Source organism: Stenella coeruleoalba (genome assembly GCF_951394435.1).
Source record: "Stenella coeruleoalba genome assembly, chromosome: 3".
Taxonomy (NCBI): domain Eukaryota; kingdom Metazoa; phylum Chordata; class Mammalia; order Artiodactyla; family Delphinidae; genus Stenella; species Stenella coeruleoalba.
Window position 1 is genome coordinate 152,207,792 of NC_137148.1, and position 19,940 is coordinate 152,227,731.

Genomic DNA, 19,940 nt, shown 5'->3' on the forward strand with positions numbered 1-19,940 from the left:
GTCATTCTCCTGCATTTTGTAATCAATTTATTTCCTTTTGGGCAGTATGGAAATGTAGGTTCTTATTTCATCTTATGGTTGGAAAGAATCTATTCCCTCGGAAAGGGATTATAGTCTCCATGATGCAGTAATGGGAGATTTTATAGGGTAGGCAGGGTCTACAGAAGAAAAAACCCTAAATCACACTCCATTGGTGGTTGCCTTATTTATAAAAATGGCATTTGAGGTTGTGTGACTGCCATCAGGTAAGCAAAATTAATTTTTAGCATGAAGTACTCCGATCAGCAAGAACAGCCTAGGATAGGCTAGCAGTAAGAAGTGAGGGGTTATGGGATTGGGGCATAGCCTCTGTTTCCTCCAATGCAGCTGGAAATTTAAACTCTGGGGCTCCTGCTTGATCCAATCAGCCCAGCTAGTATGTGTTGCCAGGTAGGGTGAATAGACTCAGAAGTACAAGAGCTCATCCTTGGTCCCCTCTGGAAATGAGCAGAGAATACTGTGTCAAGCAGAGGTGATCAGTCCATGGTCTGGAGACTTGGATCTCCTCACATAGTCCTTAAAGTCAGGGTGAGACAAAATGCCAATACAAATTATATTGATGACAGTATCAATGAGGTGACATTGAGTCCTTTGACCCAACGTGTGTCTGCAGTGTGCCATCCATTAGTAAATGGGCAAAGCCATTTGACAGATCTATCTGATACAGTGAATGAATCTGACACTGACATTTTGAAAAACTGAAACTGTATCCATTTGTCAAGAACAGTGGCCATTTGTTCTGCTTTATTCCCCCTGGTAGAACTAGGTAACATTGCAGGCAGGCAGTAAGACGTTCCGGCATTTCACCCTGGAGTAGCCCCCAAACTGAAGAAGCTGTCTTATCAGTAGTTAGCTCCTTGTCACCAAGAATATTAAAGTAGATTTGTATGATTAGCAAATTAAAGAGACTGTAGTGCCTACCACTACTGTATTCACTAAGGCACCCAAGTTATTCTAAAGAAATCCTAATAATACATTAGGACCGTTTTGAATATTTTTATTTGATTATCCATAATCTTCTAGTTATAACATCCATCACCATTTTGACCACTGAAACTTGGCCTTCTTTTCTTACAGCCTAGCCCTGTGGTCTTGGGCTAATCACTAACCTGCTTAGATACAATTTTCTTCTCTATGAAATAGAAACAATATTATATGCTTTGAAGGACTGCAGGAAGATGAGCTGTAATGTTTATCAAGTGCCTGGTAAGTAGCCTGGCCCATAATAAATACTTGGCTAATTGTAGATGTTAGTTTCATTTTTAGTTTTATTTCCAAACATTGCTCTTTACTTTTGGAACTCTAAAATTTGTTTTGAGAGTGGAGGACTTGTTGTTTGGATTCCTCCAACACTCTCTGTATATTCTGTACTTCTATCCCTACATCATTTATATTAATGGAATAAATGATCTTTGGTCTGGTGATTCCAAGGTGACGAGGAGCTAAGTGGAGGTTCAGTATATACCTGGAAGTATGGATTTTCATGCCCAGTGCAAATGTGGGAAAGGCATTATTCCCACATTATAAAGGGGGTAAAGACCTCCAACTTGAGGAGACTCTGGGTTGAGAGATGAGAGATTTACAGGTACTGTGTTTATCGTACAGGGTACCACAGGGGCTTTTATGTTCTGTAGCAAGAATTTGCACCTTATACCCTTGTAGTTAGAAGTAAAGCATACCACATAACTAATATCTAGTAAGCATTAGAGTTAGAATAAATACCATTTATTTAACGTTTCCTTTGTGTTAAGCATTTTACAGTTATAACATATGGATGGATACTATATTGTAATGGTTAAGAGTGTAGTTTTTTGAGCTGGATAATCCTGGATTGGAGTCTCTTCTTTATTACCTCTCTTTTTTTTCTGTTTTATTGAGGTATAATTGACAAAATTGTAAGATAGTCAAAGAGTATATCATGATGATTTGATATACATATGCGTTGTTAAAGGATCCTTCCCATCACGTTAATTAATACATCTAACAGCTCATGACACCTTTTTCCTTTTTTTCTTTTTTTGGTGAGAACACTTAAGTTCTATTCTCTCAGAAAATGTTAGTTATACAATACAGTATTATTGACTGTAGTAACTATGTTACACAGTAGATCCTCAGACCTTATTCATCCTGCAGCTGAAAGTTTGTACCCTTTTACCAGTCTTCCCCTCTTTTCCCCACCCACACCCCAGCCCCTGGCAACCAGTTTTCTACTCTGTTTCTATGAGTGTGGCTTTTTTTCTTTTTAGATTCCATATATAAATGATAGAATTCGTATTTATCCTGTCTGGCTTATTTCATCAGCATAATGCACTCCTGTTTCATCTATATTGTCACAAATGAAAGGATCTCCTTCATGTTTTTAAGGCTGAATAATATTCCATTACCTCTTAAATGAGTGACTTTTGGTACATTGTTTACACTTTCTAAGCCTCAGGGTTTCTTTTCTTCTGTAAAAAAAAAATACATATATATATATATATATATATATATATATATATATATATACCCACTAACAGGTTATTTTCTGATATGTGGAATGTTTGTTGAATCAACAAATAATTAGTTGAGATCATAAATGTGACACTTAGCACTGTATTAACATTTATTAATACTCTCCCTGTTAATTTCTACAATAAATTGTATAATAAGTAACAATAATAATAGGACTAGTAGTAGTTTTAGCAAATGCATAGGATGTGCCAGGCATCATATACTGTACTACCCTCCTTCATGTGTACCACAAGTTACATGTGGATATCATCTTCCACGTTGTTTCCTTTAAAGAAAATTGAAGCTCAGCAAGATTGAGTAGCTTGCTCCAGATGTGAACTCAGGTCTGAATCACTCCACATATAGGTTCTTAATGACTCCATGTCTTTAATTCCACATCTGCATTTGTTTGTTGTTGTTGTTTTTAACTTTCCAAGCATCTGATCTGAAATTCCTTTCTCTGGGGAATTTTCCACTTTGTGGGTCTTGGTGAGAAACAGAGCCTTCCTCTCGTTATACAAGCTGAACTTGTCAGATATACTGTTTATTCACATGCTCAGTCTCCCTTACAGATGGAAAACAGTCGGGCGACCTCGGGTTGGCCAACTGCACCCCTCTCTTGGATTTTGAATGACAAATAAATGATGTAAAGAAGCAAGGCCCGCAGTGCTGGGTCAACCTCCTGTTTCCTGTTCCTGCTTGGTAGCAAGGCCAGCTAGGACTTATAACATCACTTCGGCCTGATCCTATAATTGCAATAGCATAGGCTTGGCTTACGGTTGTTTAGTCTGCTTGTAGTTACTGAGACCTCACCATAAACTTCCAAAAGTTTCTTTTTCTGCTCAAATTAGCCGTATCCGGTTCCTGATGATTCCAAATAAGACCTTTCCTGATATACAATGGTGACCTACTTATCCAGGCAGATGTAACATCGTCCTGGCAGGGACAGAGGGCAGGCAAGTTCCTTGAACAGCTGAACAAGAAGAAAAAGACCTAAGAAGGAAGAATTGAAGCCAGTTCTGCTTGTGTTATACTTCTACCAGCAGCTGCCTCTGTTTCACAGAGCACATGCTAAGGACCATGTCCCTTCCCCTGTAACAGACGAGCAAAGTAGACCCAGGCCTTCCAACCCAGAGACCAGCTGAGCTGTACCGTGGACAATCTAGGATGTGAAAGACTTCACTCAATGTCTTTGTCACTTGACACATTGTTCCTCTCTTTGGGAAGTAGCTTCTTTGTGTGACAAGAATATGCTAAACCAACACTTAAGTGGACAGAGGTGAAAGATGCCAAAATTAGCTACAGAAAAAAAGGCATAAAGACTTGTATTTTCTGTTATTTGAAGGTGTTAAGACCCCACATAGAATATGAGTCCTTTAAAGGAAAATTGTGAATGGCGCAGGGAATGTTGAATTTCCATGTGGCAATATGTTCTTGATCGGTCATGATGATGATGATGATGGTAGCATCAGTAGCATTTATCAGTGTTTCCTGGGTGAGAGGCACTTTATCCTAATGACCTTTTATCCCCATGACAACCCTGTGAAGTAGGAAATACTGTTTCAGCATCTTCAGGGTTTTTCTTTTTTCTTTTTTTTTTTATCAGGAATTTACCCTAGATCACAGTTGGGTGGTAGAACGACCAGAACTGGACACTAGCCTTTCCTGAATTCCCAGGGTGTGATCTTAGCAGTTGTATTGCCTGATGCAGAGCCATGTAAATGTTGCCAAAGCAATGAAACATGTACCTATTTCTAACAGATTCTAACTCAGAAGCTCTGGGGTTAAGTGCAGAGCAGTTGAGTGTGATTGTCTTTACAAACAGTAGATAACTTAAGAGAAGTTGTTTAAAAGTATATTTGCATATTGCACTACACTGTCATATCTGTGATTGGTTAGCTATTGAGTCACTAACACAAATCCCAATCCCATCTCTAATCTCATTCATCTCTTGTATGATATTTGACCTAATTGAGGCAGTTTTTTTTTTGTTCTTTCCCACAAACACACATCGAACATCCAAGACATGCTTACCATTTGTGAGCATATTCTCTTAGTTATTTAGGAGTTGAGTAAGAGTGAGAGAGAAGGGCTTCCCTGGTGGCGCAGTGGTTGAGAGTCCGCCTGCCGATGCAGGGGATGCGGGTTCGTGCCCCGGTCCGGGAAGATCCCACATGCCGCGGAACGGCTGGGCCCGTGAGCCATGGCCGCTGAGCCTGCGCGTCCGGAGCCTGTGCTCCGCAACGGGAGAGGCCACAACAGTGAGAGGCCCGCGTACCGCAATAAAAAAAAAAAGTGAGAGAGAAAAAGACACATAAGTATGAAATATGGTGATCATTTTTTTAATATCCTTTATGTTGTTAATCCCTCTTAGCATTTACTGCCATTCACTCATTTGTATTATTTGGGGTATAGCAGTTTATTCACACAGCATTTTTACATATGGCTTATCATTTGTATTCTATTTTAATAACACTAATAATTATAGACTATTGACAAACTCATCAGACCCTACATATTCATTTCAAAATCATGAAAATAAGGTGGAAAATGAGGTGTAAAGTGGAAAATCTATGTGTATGTTTTCATTGGTGGAATGAGGAGCTACCTGAATATCACTCCTTTAGCTTTTCCTTCAAATGGTGCACTTTTTCCTCCATGCATAGGAGTCCCTTCCATTAGGTAAACAGTAGTCTTGAGGGCAAACCTCAGAAGTAGAAACAGGAGAACTTTTCAGTTATGGTAAAATCAAACATATTTTTCTTCAGTAGTGAAAAAAAATTCGTCATGAGAAGTTCTACCACCGTGAGTTCCATGGTGAAAAACTTTCCGCTTATAGATGCAACTTCCCCCAGAATTCTGAGAAATGTCGGTAGTAGAGAGGGGTGTTGCATACACCTGTTTCATTTCCCTCTGACTTTTCCTTCTCCTTTCTCTATTGACATTAAAATCTATAGTGAAAGCACATAGTAAGCAGTCTAGGACAATTGATATGACATTTGATCTAAATCTCCAAAGTCTATTTTAGATGGGGATGCTATGAGAGTCACAGGAGGGGAAAAAATCTAGAATTATTCTTATATGATCAAATGTACTAAAATAACAAAAGCAAATCTTATTTCTAGCTAATAACATAGCATTCCTTATATGATGTCATATTATGGCAGAAAAGAAATATATGCGTCTATTTTCTTCTATATTAAAACTGCTAAGGAGTGGGGACCAATGAACTAAATCAATTGTTTTGGGTTCAAGTTGTAGTTTTTAGTAGCCATCCTTCTTAGCAAGTTTTCAGAAGCAAATGTAGTTTGTTTACTATCACCACTAAATGTGCAATTGTGTAGATTTGTGGAAAAAAGTATTATCAAATATATATACTTTAAGATGATTTGTGTAAATTTATCTATTCATATTATTATTCTCCCCAAGTAAATCAAAATATACTATATACTATGTTTTTCTTCTATAGCTTAAAAGGGGAATGTATGTTTAAACTTATTCAAATATTTATTAGGTGTCTACTAAGTGCCAGGCACTCTACTAGGCAGTAGAGATGTTGTATTAGAGGTGGAAAATGTCCTTGACCTCCAGAACTGATACTCTTGTAAGAGAAATACTGGGTCAAACTAAGTCAACAGTTTCTTTGCTACAGAGCTTTTTACGAGTCTTGTGAATTATGAGTCTCTGATAAGGAGATGTAGTGGACAACAGATCCCAAATTTATTTGAAATCTTTTCCTTCATGGACTGTCTCATAGGATTTATGATCCACTGAACACACCTTGAGAGACACTAGTATTCTGCAGTGGTCAGTTAATTGTTTTCTATTAAACAACTATATACTGAATCCATGATATTATTATCTGGATGTTTTGGAGGATACAATGATGTACATGGCCACTGTGATGATAAGGGCGTCCAGTTTAGTGAAGAAGAGAAACCACAGAAGCTGTAACTTAATGTAACAAAGAAATACAGACACATATACATATATTTATATGTAAATTACTATTTATATAGTATACAATGTCTTCTGAAGAAGATAGGGTTGTTTGTAACTTGGGATCTCACAGGAGGTTTCACAGAGAAGGTAGACCCTGAGCTGGGCAGAATTTCAGTAAGTTAATTTGGTTCTGACCGTACGATAAAATCAGGTATTTGCACTGGTCAATCTGACCTTGATGGAACAGCATTCCATTTGCAGGGAACAGTGTGATCAAACATGCAGTGGTGGAGATGGCCAGATTGTAATATTCCAGTACCTGGAAAGTGTTGGAACATCTGCTTTCTCCACGGTCTAGAAAAGTGAATCTCAAGTGAAATGCACGTATAATGGAGGCCAGTGCTCTTTGCTTTGTGCACTGCTTTGATTCTACAGCGTGCAACAATGTAGTGATCTGTTTCAGATTGTCATTATTCGAGAGGGTTCTTAGTAACAGGAGTGGAAAAGGAAGACCTCTCTTCCTGTGTTTCTGCCCTATGCTCTTAAGCCAGAAAAGGTACCAACGTCACTGACCTGACCTTGTCTCAGGTATCTATCAGGATCTACTAGAATCATTCTAGTGAAAGGTAACTAGACGTCCAAAGGACTCAAAAGATACACTATAACCTTTGTATACTTTACCTGGTGAAAAAAAATGTCACCTGAGTGGTCCCCTTCCCTAGAAATACCAGTATGTTCTTCCAGTGCATGGCAGAACTTTGCAGGTAAAACTGGGATAAAGGTGAAGAACAGTCTTAAAATTCTAGTGCTTGAACAGCACCTAACACGCAACAGGTTTTCAATAATCTTAGCAACAATATTCACAAATAATGACCATCAGCGTAACTGCTCTTTTGTGCCAAAATATATTACCATATTACTTTTTTTCTTGCAGCTTTACAACTTGGGTTCTATTATTGTTTCCATTTTACAGATTAGGAAAGTGAGGCTCAGAGATGCTAAGTCACTTGGGCAAGGTCACAGAGCTTGTAGGAGATAAACCTGCACCCTTACTGTTGGGTCCTACAAACCAGACCATCATTTAAGTCCTTCAAAATATACCTCAGAACATTTGAGTAAATTAATGAATAAATCCTCCTAGTCAGACTGACCAGATCATTATATTAGGTTCAGCTATAAGTGGAGGAAAATCATAATCATAGTTGGACAGTTAATACAGTAATTTACTTGATTTGAATTTTCTAAATGACATTTAGCTGCTAATTTCATGATGATAACCATCGAATAAAAACAGGTATATTTTGATGTTTGGAATAAGATCTCATATTGAGTAAAATACATATTGATTCCTAGACCTATATGATGTGAGTAACAGATGACATTGAGATGCCATCTAGAAGTACTCCTGTGCAGTTCATCATGTCAACCCAGCTAATAATTTTAGAATCTTCAGAGTGAATAATATATGCAGCCATAAAGCATATTTCTAATCAATGCAAATAATATTTTTCCTATGCTAAACCCAGAGTGAAGTTATAACACGCATCATAAGATTAATGGGCCATTTTTTCTTCATCACTTTGCTAAATTACTTAGTCTGGAAACCATTCAGAAGGTTGCGAATTGGAGCTGAGCAGTAGTAGTGAGACTGTGCCTCTGATGATGAAACTATTTCCACCCCGACCCCTACTGCTCCCTTCTTGGGAAAGAAGGCAACATTTCTCCTAGAAAAAGTCACAGGTTCATAAGCTGGCTTGTATAATACGTTTGGAGGAATAGTGTGTCTTTTAAGCAGAGCCTATCTCGGCATATAAAATAATTTTTACCTACCATTTAATGAAATTAACACTCACTTTGAGGCTAGGTCTTTTGCCATTTGACTCCTGGATCACGTCTATGGATATATGTTTTTCTTGAGACGAAGTGTGAACCCAATATAGTATCCATCATTCAGTCTATCTAGCTGAGGTACATCATCTGAAGCACAAGCTCCCTGAGGCCAGGCACTTTATCTGCTCTATCAGTGTAGCCCTGATGCCTAGTGTCTAGCTTTTGGAGATTCTTAATAAACATTTGTACTGAATACGGTATGTATATGGTGAGCAAAAGTTGGCTTCCCATTTTCCAGTCAAGGGTATCCCACTCATGTTCTGTGAACACTGGATAGCAGAATCTTACTATGTTATTTTTCTTTTCCCTTTGCAAGTTTCCTGAAAGGGCATTCCTGTCCTTAGAATGTCCATCTCCTCCCATCTTCCTGGAGAATAACTCTTCTTTCTTAAATACTTAGCCCCATTATTGACTCTTTAAGATTGAATGTATTACCTCCTTACAAACAGGAAAATGCAGTGCTTTTTTTTTTTTTCGACAATTTATCACCAGAAAATTATTCTAACACCTGAAATTCTGGGCCTAAAATGCCTGGACTAGTGGTTCTCAAAGTCTGGTACCCAGACCAGCACATCAGCTGCACGTAGGAATTTTTAGAAGTGAAAGTCTTGGGCCCTGGTCCAGACCTACAGACTCGGACACTCTGGGGGTGGGGCCCACTGCCTGTTTCAGCAAGCTCTCCTGGTGATGCTGATGCATACTCAAGTTTGAGAGCCACTGCTTAGACCTAGAACTTAAGGTTTAGGCTTTGGACAGATCTGAGTCCTAAACACTACTGAGACACTGGGGTGACCATGAGCAAGTTACTTCTGGGAACCTCTTAGCATCTGTGTGCCTTGCTTAGCTAATAGTGATTTTAATTAATTAGAATAATGCACATGGTGTACTCAAGAGAGTAACCAAAGCATACTTTATGTTCCATAAATTCTAGCTGTTTACGATTATCATCAGTCAGAGCTTACTGACACATCCTGAAGACATTCTTCTAATAAGTGTAATAATGTGGTTTGTAAAATTAACAGCTTAGAAGAGCATGTTACGAATTTCATCAGACAGGGTCTCAGCAGGAAATCAGGGGTACATCAATAAGGATAAATTGAGCCCAATGTAGAGAATCAAGAGATAGTGTAGTGCCCTGGGTTCAGTAAAAGTGTGGCTACCTTTATAGGAGATGAAAGAGAAAGGAAGCCTTGCTGGAGAGAGAGTCCTCCCCAAAGATGCTGTGATGCCCCACGGAGAAGCACTATACGTTAGTTGGGGGATGCAATTTGGCAAGAATTAATACCCTAACTTCACTCCCCTCCTTCATTCCCTACAGTCTTCTATTGGTACTCTTCATTGGTGAACCAAACAGTAGCTAGAGCAAGGACACTTACTAAGATAGGCCATGCAAGCCATCCATATAGAGTTGGGTGGAGAAAGGATGTGGAAGGGCAAAGAGGACATATTTCCCGCAGGTGGTGAGTGAGCTGTAAAATCACTCGCCCTTCTAACATCATTGCCATTGCAGGAGCACGGAGGAGCAAGTGGTTAGTTCTGACTTGGCAGATCCAGGCGACTGCAGGACACAACTGGTATATGAGTTGGGCTTTAAAGGTAGGTTTGAATTTTAATGGAGAGCATGGAGTAAGAAATGGTGAAGAACCAAGGGAAAGGGAGATTCATTGCAAATGGAGAAAAGAAAAGTGGCATAAAGACAAGAAAAGTCAAGACTTATGGAAGAGATAGCAAATACTCTGCGTGTGACTGGAGCAGAGAATGGGTAGACGAAGGCTGGAAGTTAAGATGAAGTCATCCTTGAATAACATTAAAGTTTCCTCCTTTAACCTCAATTTCCACCTTCTACTCCCTTCATTAACATTGGAAAATTAAAAGTGAATTTGACTGGGCTGGTGACAATGGCAGTATGAAGCAAAGAGAGGAGAATAAGAGTAAAAAATTTAGTAGTACCTTGGTGAAGCTGGGTAAATGATGGGTGGTGGTGTCACGTCAAAGCATGGGCAAGTGATTGTGACAAATATAGGCTTATTTCTTGACTATATGACTTCAGTTAAGGTACTTAAGCCCTCTAGGCTGCAGTCTCCCAACCTGTAAATTGGGGATAAAACCTCGCTTCCTCCAAGGTTTCTGTGAGGATCTAATGAGCAATGGAAGTAAGAGTTGAGTCCAGTAATCAGTTTTTAATACATATAAACTAATGTGAGGATAAGGGTAAGAATACTTGCTATCATTTATTGAATACTTACTATGTGTCCAATATTGTGCTAGTCTATTTACATATCTTTTCTCACTTAGCTTTCTTTTCTCTTATCTGCCTTTCTATAGACAAGAGATAACTGATGGCTCAGTTATGAGGAAACACAGTTGTGAGGAAAATGTCAGAGGGAAAATGTACCAGAAAGTTAATTCCTAATGGATCTGTCAGCCTTAAACAGAGCATGTCTGTGCTAAACTGTGTAAAATATCTGTGCTAAAACTACTCAATTGGACAAGTTTTGATAAAGTATTAACTTAATGAATAGGCATAAACAGCTTGGAGCTTTTTGGAGGGTATGTGGTAATATTAGTATTGGTGTGATGACTTTTGAAAGTTCTATGGCGTATAGAAGTCAAAAAGAAGACCCGGAAAGGGGGAAAACTCTCTCTGAAAGTTATTGGGGAAGTCTGGCTAGTAAGACTCCAAAAGGGAGAATCAGTAAGAGGCCAGGTTATTCATAGGCCCTTCTAAGAATGTGTCCATGAGAAATATTTACAATGATTGGATGCCGGAATAAAGGAGAACACTGGCTCCATAAATGGTAACTTATTTTACACAAACAGGCTAATGATAAAAATAATGAAAATCTGATGGATTTTTGAGAGTTTCATTGACCAAACTGAGACAAAAGTGCATAACAGCTAGATGCTCATAGTTTTAATCAGTTCAGTTTGGAGTCAAGCAAAGATAGCACCTGAAATGGTAAGGGACGTTTATGCAAGGTCACAAAGATTTTTGGTGGTGCATTTGGGATATAAACCCATTTCCATAAGAATTCCTTCAGAGGTCAAATGTTTGCTTGTCAAAAGTAGCATGAACTTACTTCCAGGAAAAGTTCTTAAGAAAAAATAATTTGAGTAATGAAGAACACTGATGTAACAGTTAATTTAAGAACCCAGAAATAGAGGTAAAGAGTAAAGCAATTATGGGTTAAGAGTCTGCATAAATTCCCCTGGAAGGGGGATGTGGTCAGAGATGGCAGTTTGAAAACAGTGAGTCACCAAAAGTAAAAGTTTAAATTACAAGCTGTTTTGGGGGTCTTCAAGAGAGATTTTATAGATTGAACAACAACAGCAGCAAGGATAAGGTATAACGCTGTCATGTAGACTGCAGCCTGAAAAGAAAGCATTGCAGAAAAGCCGCATCATCCTGAATTTATATTTCCGTGCATTTGAACAGATTGGAGAGCAGTAAAGTTGCTTTAAGAGCGAGTGATTTAAGTCAGCCAGCTTGTGAATAATACGAGATATTTTTGCATTTACATTAACTTATGTCCATAAATAACGAACTTTAACAATGAACAAAATCCATAATCCTGATAATGCTAAGAAAACTGGAAAGATACCTTTACCTTGAAAAGACAGGATAAAGAAGACAGCATAGAAATTTAGGGAGATTGCAGTTTTGGAAAAATTATATTAACATTGATTAGCTGCTACAGCTTTGAAATGTGATGATTTAAAGAAAGAAGTAGACTGTTGATTTCTAAAAGGTAATGTGTTGGCTGAAAGAGAAGAGAATCTTGTTGAGACCTAAAGTGTTCTTTTAAGGATATATTTCAATGTCATTTCAAAAAATAAACACATTTCCCATAACAAAACAGTGAGGTTGATGGAATAATGCAGGTGAAAGCTTTTTGGCCCGAAGGAGTTCCATCCTTTGGAACAAAGTTTTATTGTTGAACACACCATGACCCAGGCCTGTGAGTGCCAGCACAGTGGCTGTTTTTACAAGATCTGGTACAATATTCACAGTAGTTCTGGCCTTAGCACTAGGCAAGGATCATTCTTTTTGTATCTTCCTGATTGCTTCCTGTACAGAAATGGGATAATCCCTCCTCTTCTAAACTGGAAAGTAGTTTCTTCCCTCAATAAAACTAGTTTCTTCTCCAGGTTGAGCTTTTCCAACTCTTAGAGGTCTAAAATGAATGATATGAAACATACTATATTTGCATCTATTTTTATTTAAGAGTTATCTAAGGAGATTTATCTAATTAAATAGGAATTTCCTAAGAGATGCCAAAATAAACAACCAACAAGTTTTCTTTAAAGATCATATATATTATATAACAAGATCCACCTAAGAGTTAAAATATAAGTAGGTATATAATTTAACTATTTGAAGATAATTTTTCTTCTTACCACTGAAGCAATAAGCAGGTAGTAGTACAATTTGGGGAAAACAATATTTCTGGCTTTTGTTTGTTTTATTTTAATTTGTGATATTCATGAGATCTGTTGTGAAGCCTTTGGGTATATAGTAAAATTCATGGGTTTTTAACTTTGTATTGACTCGTATTTTTGTAGGTTTAAAATTTTTCTTCTGGCTTTAATTTATACTATCTCCATTTACTTTTTCATTTAGAAATAATGTATTTTTCTCAGGATTGCAATCTCAGTGCAGTCCTCTACTTTTCTATTTGTTGGACGTTCTCTTAGACGTCTACATTTTTGTCTAGTTCGTACATTTCTAGATTTTTATACAATTGATAAGAACTCCATAATCTTATGAATTCTTTATATTTTCTCTTTGGAGACAAGATTTATAGGGATTTCCTTGGGCTTAAACTAGAAAGAAAAACGAATTTGCATATGAAATGTTGAAGGCTTTGTTACAAAGTGGGTTAACATTATATGTATGTTTGAAATAAACTACTTCAGCCAGAGCACCTAGCTGTTAACCTCCAGATTAATATCTATCATAAAATATGTGCATGCTTCCAACACATGGCATTGCCTCCTATTACTGCATGTCCAGGAGAAATTGTTTTGTCTTGTAGCAAAAGGCATTAGCTCTTTGCACTTTTTTTTTTTTTTTTTTTTTTACTGACAGCTATCCAAAAATCAAGCTGAACCCTTGTATGTGAGGACAGAAAAGGACAATTTTTAGACAGGTCTAATATCCAGTTGTACCTTTCAGTCACTTAGAGAGAAGGCTTAGACCCCTGAAGCCCAAAGTCACAGGTTTTTTAGGATTATGGTGGTATATACCTCCAGTTTATAGGGAAAAAATGCGTTGTAGAAAATCCAAGTTAAATTAGGACTAATATCCAAGTTAAATCTAGAACTAAAGTTTTACTGCCCCAAATACATGTAAACTCTAGGTTACTGCTCTGTTGTCCATTTCATCAGTTGCAGAATATTCAAGTTAGTCTTTCAGTGCTAACAAGAACATAAAAATGCATTATGTCTAAAAGCAGAACATGATTGCCAAGCCAGATCTGCTCATTACCTGAGAGTTTGGGGGGCCACCCAAGCGGCATCTACTTGTTTGCTACTGACCTTCAGTTAGACTTGCTCAAGAATTGTTACAATGTAATAACATACACCCTTATGTACTCTTGAGTTTATTGAAAACACACAGCAAATGTGCACACACACACACATACACACCAGCACACCAGCACGCACCTACTCTAGAGCCTAGAATTTTAAGAGTCAGAACTTTTTATTTGCTTCTGGATTAAGATGGACCCTATATTTCCTCAGCATGCTAATTAGAAACTCTATAAACAATTCAAAACCAGCTTCTTAAAATTCTGTTTTACAAAAATTGATGTTAAATATTGTCCTTAGAGAGTTCTACTCTGACTTTTCAAATTGTTTTTTTCTCCCTTCATGGGATAAACAGTTAGGGTTTCTTTTTGTTTGTTTTTTATCTCTCATTGTAAAAAATTCTATCTTAAAAGCTGATTTATTATTTCTTCCTTAGCATGGACGACATGGGAACAAAGATGATATTTCATCAGTCTTGTTTTTATTTAAGTTGAAAGGTTATATATTTCTACTATCTACTGCAATACTGCTAAATATTTTTATAGTGCTTGTAAATCTTATGACATTATTTTTTTAGTTTGTATTTAAGGCATTTACTCAAAAGGGACCATATGCCTCAGTTCATGTCACTCTATCATCAGTGTGTATGGTCACTCTATTTTCTAATACTTTTAAGATTGGTTTTGGCCCCGACGTTCCTCTGCCAGATTTATTTCCTTTATTTTCCCCTATATAGCACCATTTGGGCCATTTAATATGTAATTTCCCAACTCACCTTTCATAGTTATTTTAAACATATGTATATATTTGAAATACCGAATTGTTTTGTATTTTCTCATTTTTGCAAAAGTAGTATCGACTAAGAATCACATCCTATTCTTTTATTTTTTCTACACAAAATTATTGTTTTAAAATTTGTCTGTGTTGCTCCATAGAAATTATTGCTTCTGGCCACTGTCTAATATTCCACCATATGTTGATACCATGTTTTGCTTATCCATTACCCTGGTGATACATACTTAGGCTATTTTCAACACTTTATGTCCACCATAAAGCATTAATACACTCTTTCCACATGTCCCCTTGAGTTACAGTGCAGAGTAACAGTGCAGCCGTGGAATAGCTGAGGTAGAAGTCATATATATGCCTTATTTCACAGATTCCTCCCCAGAATAGCTGTACCATTTTCCCCTCACCAGCAATACTTGGAATTTCTCTCGCCATATCCTTTGTCACCACATGCTGTTAATCTGCATTTTTAAAAATTAATTAATTTATTCATTTTTGGCTGCACTGGGTCTTCGTTGCTACACTCAGGCTCTCTCTAGTTGCAGCGAGCGGGGTCTACTCTTTGTTGCGGTGCTCAGACTTCTCATTGCGGTGGCTTCTCTTGTTGCGGAGCACAGGCTCTAGGCGCGCGGGCTCAGTAGTTGTGGCTCCCAGGCTCTAGCGCGCAGGCTCAGTAGTTGTGGTGCACCAGCTTAGTTGCTCCGTGGTATGTGGGATCTTCCTGGACCAGGGATTGAACCCATGTTCCCTCCATTGGCAGGCGGATTCTCAACCACTGCACCACCAGGGAAGTCCCCCAGATACATTTTAGAATCACTTTTTTATGCTGTCCCTCAAAAAAAAAGAGCTTGGCCTTTTATTACAGTTGCATTTAATTTTATAGATTAATATAAGGACATTTATATTATTATAGTAAGTCATCTCATCCATACCTGTGATATATATTTCTTTTACTCATGTGTCCTCTAATAAAGTTTTCATTATGAAGATTTTCTGCATAATTTATTAGGTGAAACCCCATACTCTCTATAGGTTTTGTTACTGTGGTAAATTCATCTTGTATTGTATCTAGATATTGATGCTATGGAGGAACACAATTGATTTTGGTGTATTAATTTTTTTCCAGCCCCTATGTTGAGCTCTTTTCTTAGATTTAATAGCTTATTGATTTTCCTGTGTTTCCAATGAAATACATAATCAAAACAATCTATAAATATGACATTTTTATCTGTATTCTTCTAAACCTTCTCTCTCTTTCTATTTCTCTCAATACACAGCTCCAAAAAGGTCGGTTCCAATAGACCAGTAATGTTAGAAATCTTTATCTCAATTCTCTCCTTAAAGGAAATGCTAATTTTTTTAAAAAATTACTAGTATAATAATTTTTGTTAGTGTATACATGTGCCATGTATTTTTGGTATATAGCCTTTATCAAGGAAAGATAGTTATTATTTGGATCTAGTTTTATAAAATTTACCCTACCCAATAGATTTTGAACCTCATGGGATGTTTTTTATCTCTTCTATCTAAAAAGAATGATGATATGATTTTCTCCTTTTATTTAACTAATATAGTGAATCACATGATTTGACTGGCTGATACTGAACCAACCTTGCATTCTCAAGGATAAACCCACTTGACCAAATCGTATTATAGTATAGATTAGCTTTTGCTGTATTACAAACCACCTCAAAGCTTAGTGGCTTAGGGAGATCAGCTTGGTGCTTTGTGACCACCTAGAGGGGTGGGATAGGGAGGGTGGGAGGGAGGGAGACACAAGAGGGAAGAGATATGGGAACATATGTATATGTATAACTGATTCACTTTATTATAAAGCAGAAACTAACAAACCATTGTAAAGAAATTATACTCCCATAAAGATATAAAAAACAAAACAACAACAAAAAACTTAGTGGCTTAAAATAGCAATTACTTGGCAATTTGGGACTGGATTCATCTGGGTAGTGTTTTACTTTTGGTTTTATGTGGGCTCTTTCATGCAGTTTTAGTCAACTGATGGATCAGCTGAGTGAGAGCTGGTCTGGGATAGCCTCAATCACAGGTTCGGTGGTTGGCTTGGACAGTGGGAGCACCTGGTCCACTTGTCTTCAGAACCTAGTGGGCTAGTCCTCGGCAACTGAGCCATCAAGCTCTTTTGCTATTGTCTCATCATGTGGGTTGAGTATGCCAAAGCCCAGTCCTGCTGAAGTGGTGACTCAGGAATGAGGGTGTCAAAGGGGATTGTACCATAATTTTTGAAACATCCTATCACAGTGTTTTTAATATACCTTAAAACTCTGTGGAATAATAGTGTATTTAGGTTTTTGACTTATATTTTTAATAAGGAAAATTTGATTGTAATGTTTTTTTATATTGCCCCTGTTTGGTATAATATTCTTCTTGCACCTCTAGCCCCATTATTCTAGCTTGGGGTACTTAAAATGTATTGAAGGGGATAGAAATGAGTATTGCATCCTAAATAAAATAGTCTTGGACAAGTGGTTCCCACTTATCACTGAGGTTGTTCAACAGGCTGCACTCTCACAGTGGACTATTGAACCCTTATGCACACCAAGCATTACATCTCACTTATACCTTACTAGCATTCTTGTGCTGGTTCCTTGATTTTAATTTAAAAAGTAATAAGTACTTGAAAAAATACAAAGTAAGAAGCAAAAAGCCTCCATCACCCTAGTCTCTTTCCCTCACAGGGGAAGCAACTATAAAGTTAAGATGTCAATTAAAAAATATTTACAAGATGGGGCTTCCCTGGTGGCGCAGTGGTTGGGAGTCCGCCTGCCGATGCACGGGACGCGGGTTTGTGTCCCGGTCCGGGAGGATCCCACGTGCCGCGGAGCAGCTGGGCGCGTGGGCCATGGCTGCTAAGCCTGCGCGTCCAGAGCCGAGGCCAGGGCAGTGAGAGGCCCGCGTACCGCAAAAAAAAAAAAAACCAAAAAAAAAAAACAAAAAATATTTACAAGATGAAAATGATTCTTCAAAGTCCTTGGGGGCATTTAATCATTGAAGGGTATGCTGAAGAAGGTAAGTAACAGTTTGACCTCCAATCCAGAGACTATTGGCAATAAGTGTAAACAGTGTTCTAACAACATGGCCTAATAGAACTATAGAACTAAAGAAAAAGCTAGGATTAGGATTATTGGGCCCAAATTCACATTGTTCCTAATGAAGAACCTTAAAAATCATGAAATATTGACTGATCTCTAATTCTAAGTCATTCCAGAATGCTATTTTCTATGTTGAGGAGTGGAGTTTGAGAGAGAAATAAGAAGGAATAAAGTCCAATTTGGTTTTAAAGAATCATGGAGAAATGAAGATTATTTCTTTCATAATTTCCCTGTAGATAGAACTCTTCTATGACTGACTGTTTCACTAAAGCAGGGAAATACAGGGTGTTATCCAGAAAATCATATCAGTTTACTTCAAGTCAGTCCTCTTCTGGGCAAACACATCTTTAACTTCATTTGTATTATATAGTATTTTAAATTATGAATTGTTTTGTCTTCTCAGGTCAGTTTCTTTTAGCCACGTGGGTTTGTTCTCTGTTTATTCCTTCCTCCTTCCCTCTCTTCCTTCTTCTCTCCTGTACTCCCTTTTTTATTAGTGAATTGGAAAGACGATTTCCTTATATACGCTAAACTGTGCAATAGCAAACCCCCAAAATATAACTAACGTTTTATGAAGAAGACAATAACGAAAAAAAATTATAGTGGAAAAATCTTAGGAAACTGGAAGGAATTTGGGGGTCTTTCTGTCTCGAAGTAGATTTGGAATGTGCATTTCAGGTTCTCTTTTTTAATGCAGGGTTGCTAGTTGAGCCTTTATTTTGTTTCCAGAAAAACAATCAGCTTACATATTTTTTTTAACAAGGTTTTCTTCACCTTTGGAAATGAGTAATGATTAAAAAGAATATTATATAGTTAAGTGATGTCTAACATTTTTCCTCATGGGTTCACCGTAGTTCAGGTTATAGCCCTGATCTGTTTAATCCTCCAAGATTCCTGAGAGGGAGCAAAGGGGCAGATGTTCTTTCCTTATTTCACAGATGAGAAAACTGAGGTTCAAAGATTCAAAGTGAGGTTAAGTGCTTCTGCCAAGGTCATTCTCTGAGGTGGAGCCGGAGCCAGGAATAGCACCTCATCCTCTTGTTTTCTCTCATGTGATTCTCCATGCGCTGACCCACTCTGACTATAAAAACACACTGTACCAGGCCTCACACAGTCCCTGAAACGTCCTTTTAGTAGGACACGATGGTAGTGACAAGATTGAACAGATATAAAGAATGCTGTAAAAAAGGACCTGTCTTTTTTGTTGACTCCATCCCATAAACTTCCACAGCCACACTGCATGAGAAACATGAGACATCCATTAAGATCGTATTCCCATGAGTTCCCAAATCTAGCTAGAACTAGATTTTGCAGAAATTGAAGACACATCTTGTGGCCTGACTGCTGAAAATGAGTGTCTCAGGAGTCAGAGAGGCATTGCTGCTCAACGAAGTCAAGAATGCCCTTTGCCAATTGTTTCTCCTCCATTTCTGAGGGAATTTAAATTCATAATCGGCACCATATATTATACTTCAATACTATTCACCATCCATCTTGTATGTATTTGCAGGAAAGAATGTTGCCCAAGTCATTATATCCCGCCATGATTCACAGTCGTATGACCTTAGGTGGCAGCTCAGCAGGAGCTTACCGGTGCCTTAAATCATCCCTGTTGTGGACATACAAGAGCGTGACCTCTGACTTCCCAAGCTGTCTCTTCATGAAATGAAAATGGAACTGCGAGTTTAGGGGAAAGTTTTGAAAGTGTCTGGCTCTTGTAGTCATCTAATGAGGTCCTCATTTCTAGCTGCGAAGCATGCCCTTTAATTGGTGGTCACTCGAAAATCAATGATAATATAACTGTTCAACTCTTTGGAGCTATTTTTCTCTCTGCTTTCTATCCTGCAAGTGCACGATAAAAGAAACCACCCATTCAGCCATTATCTTGTGTCACTTACTATTCAGAGATCAGTCTTCCTTTATGTGCTCTTTCAGGAAACACCTGGGTTGTATTTTTCACTAGCATTTCAGGCAGAGAGTAGAGTCCTTGGCACAGGTTAAGTCCTCAAAAATGTTAGATGGGTGGATGGGTGGGCAGTGGATTGCAGCACATGAGCAACTACAGTAGCATTGTGATACATGACAAGGAAATGACCTCAGTTGGGGAAATAAATGCCTAGCACATATGCCACC

At 37.9% G+C, this 19,940-nt stretch overlaps 1 protein-coding gene across 14 annotated transcripts in view; it reads left to right on the forward strand.

Annotated features, from left to right (window-relative positions):
- LOC307183218 (uncharacterized protein) overlaps positions 1 to 19,940 on the forward strand; it is a 127,455-nt gene that overhangs the window by 17,377 nt on the left and 90,138 nt on the right. For 4 of the 14 annotated variants that reach the window (XM_079915433.1, XM_079915427.1, XM_079915426.1 and 1 more), the window contains exons 5-6: positions 1,117 to 1,245; positions 9,872 to 9,957. The exons of 8 other annotated variants lie outside the window; for them this stretch is intronic. In XM_079915433.1, coding sequence (XP_079771559.1) covers positions 1,218 to 1,245; positions 9,872 to 9,957 — 114 coding nt within the window. In that variant the 5' untranslated portion in view covers positions 1,117 to 1,217. The remainder of the gene's footprint in view (positions 1 to 1,116; positions 1,246 to 9,871; positions 9,958 to 19,940) is intronic. 2 more of the 14 variants (XR_013827423.1, XR_013827425.1) reach the window with 2 other exon arrangements.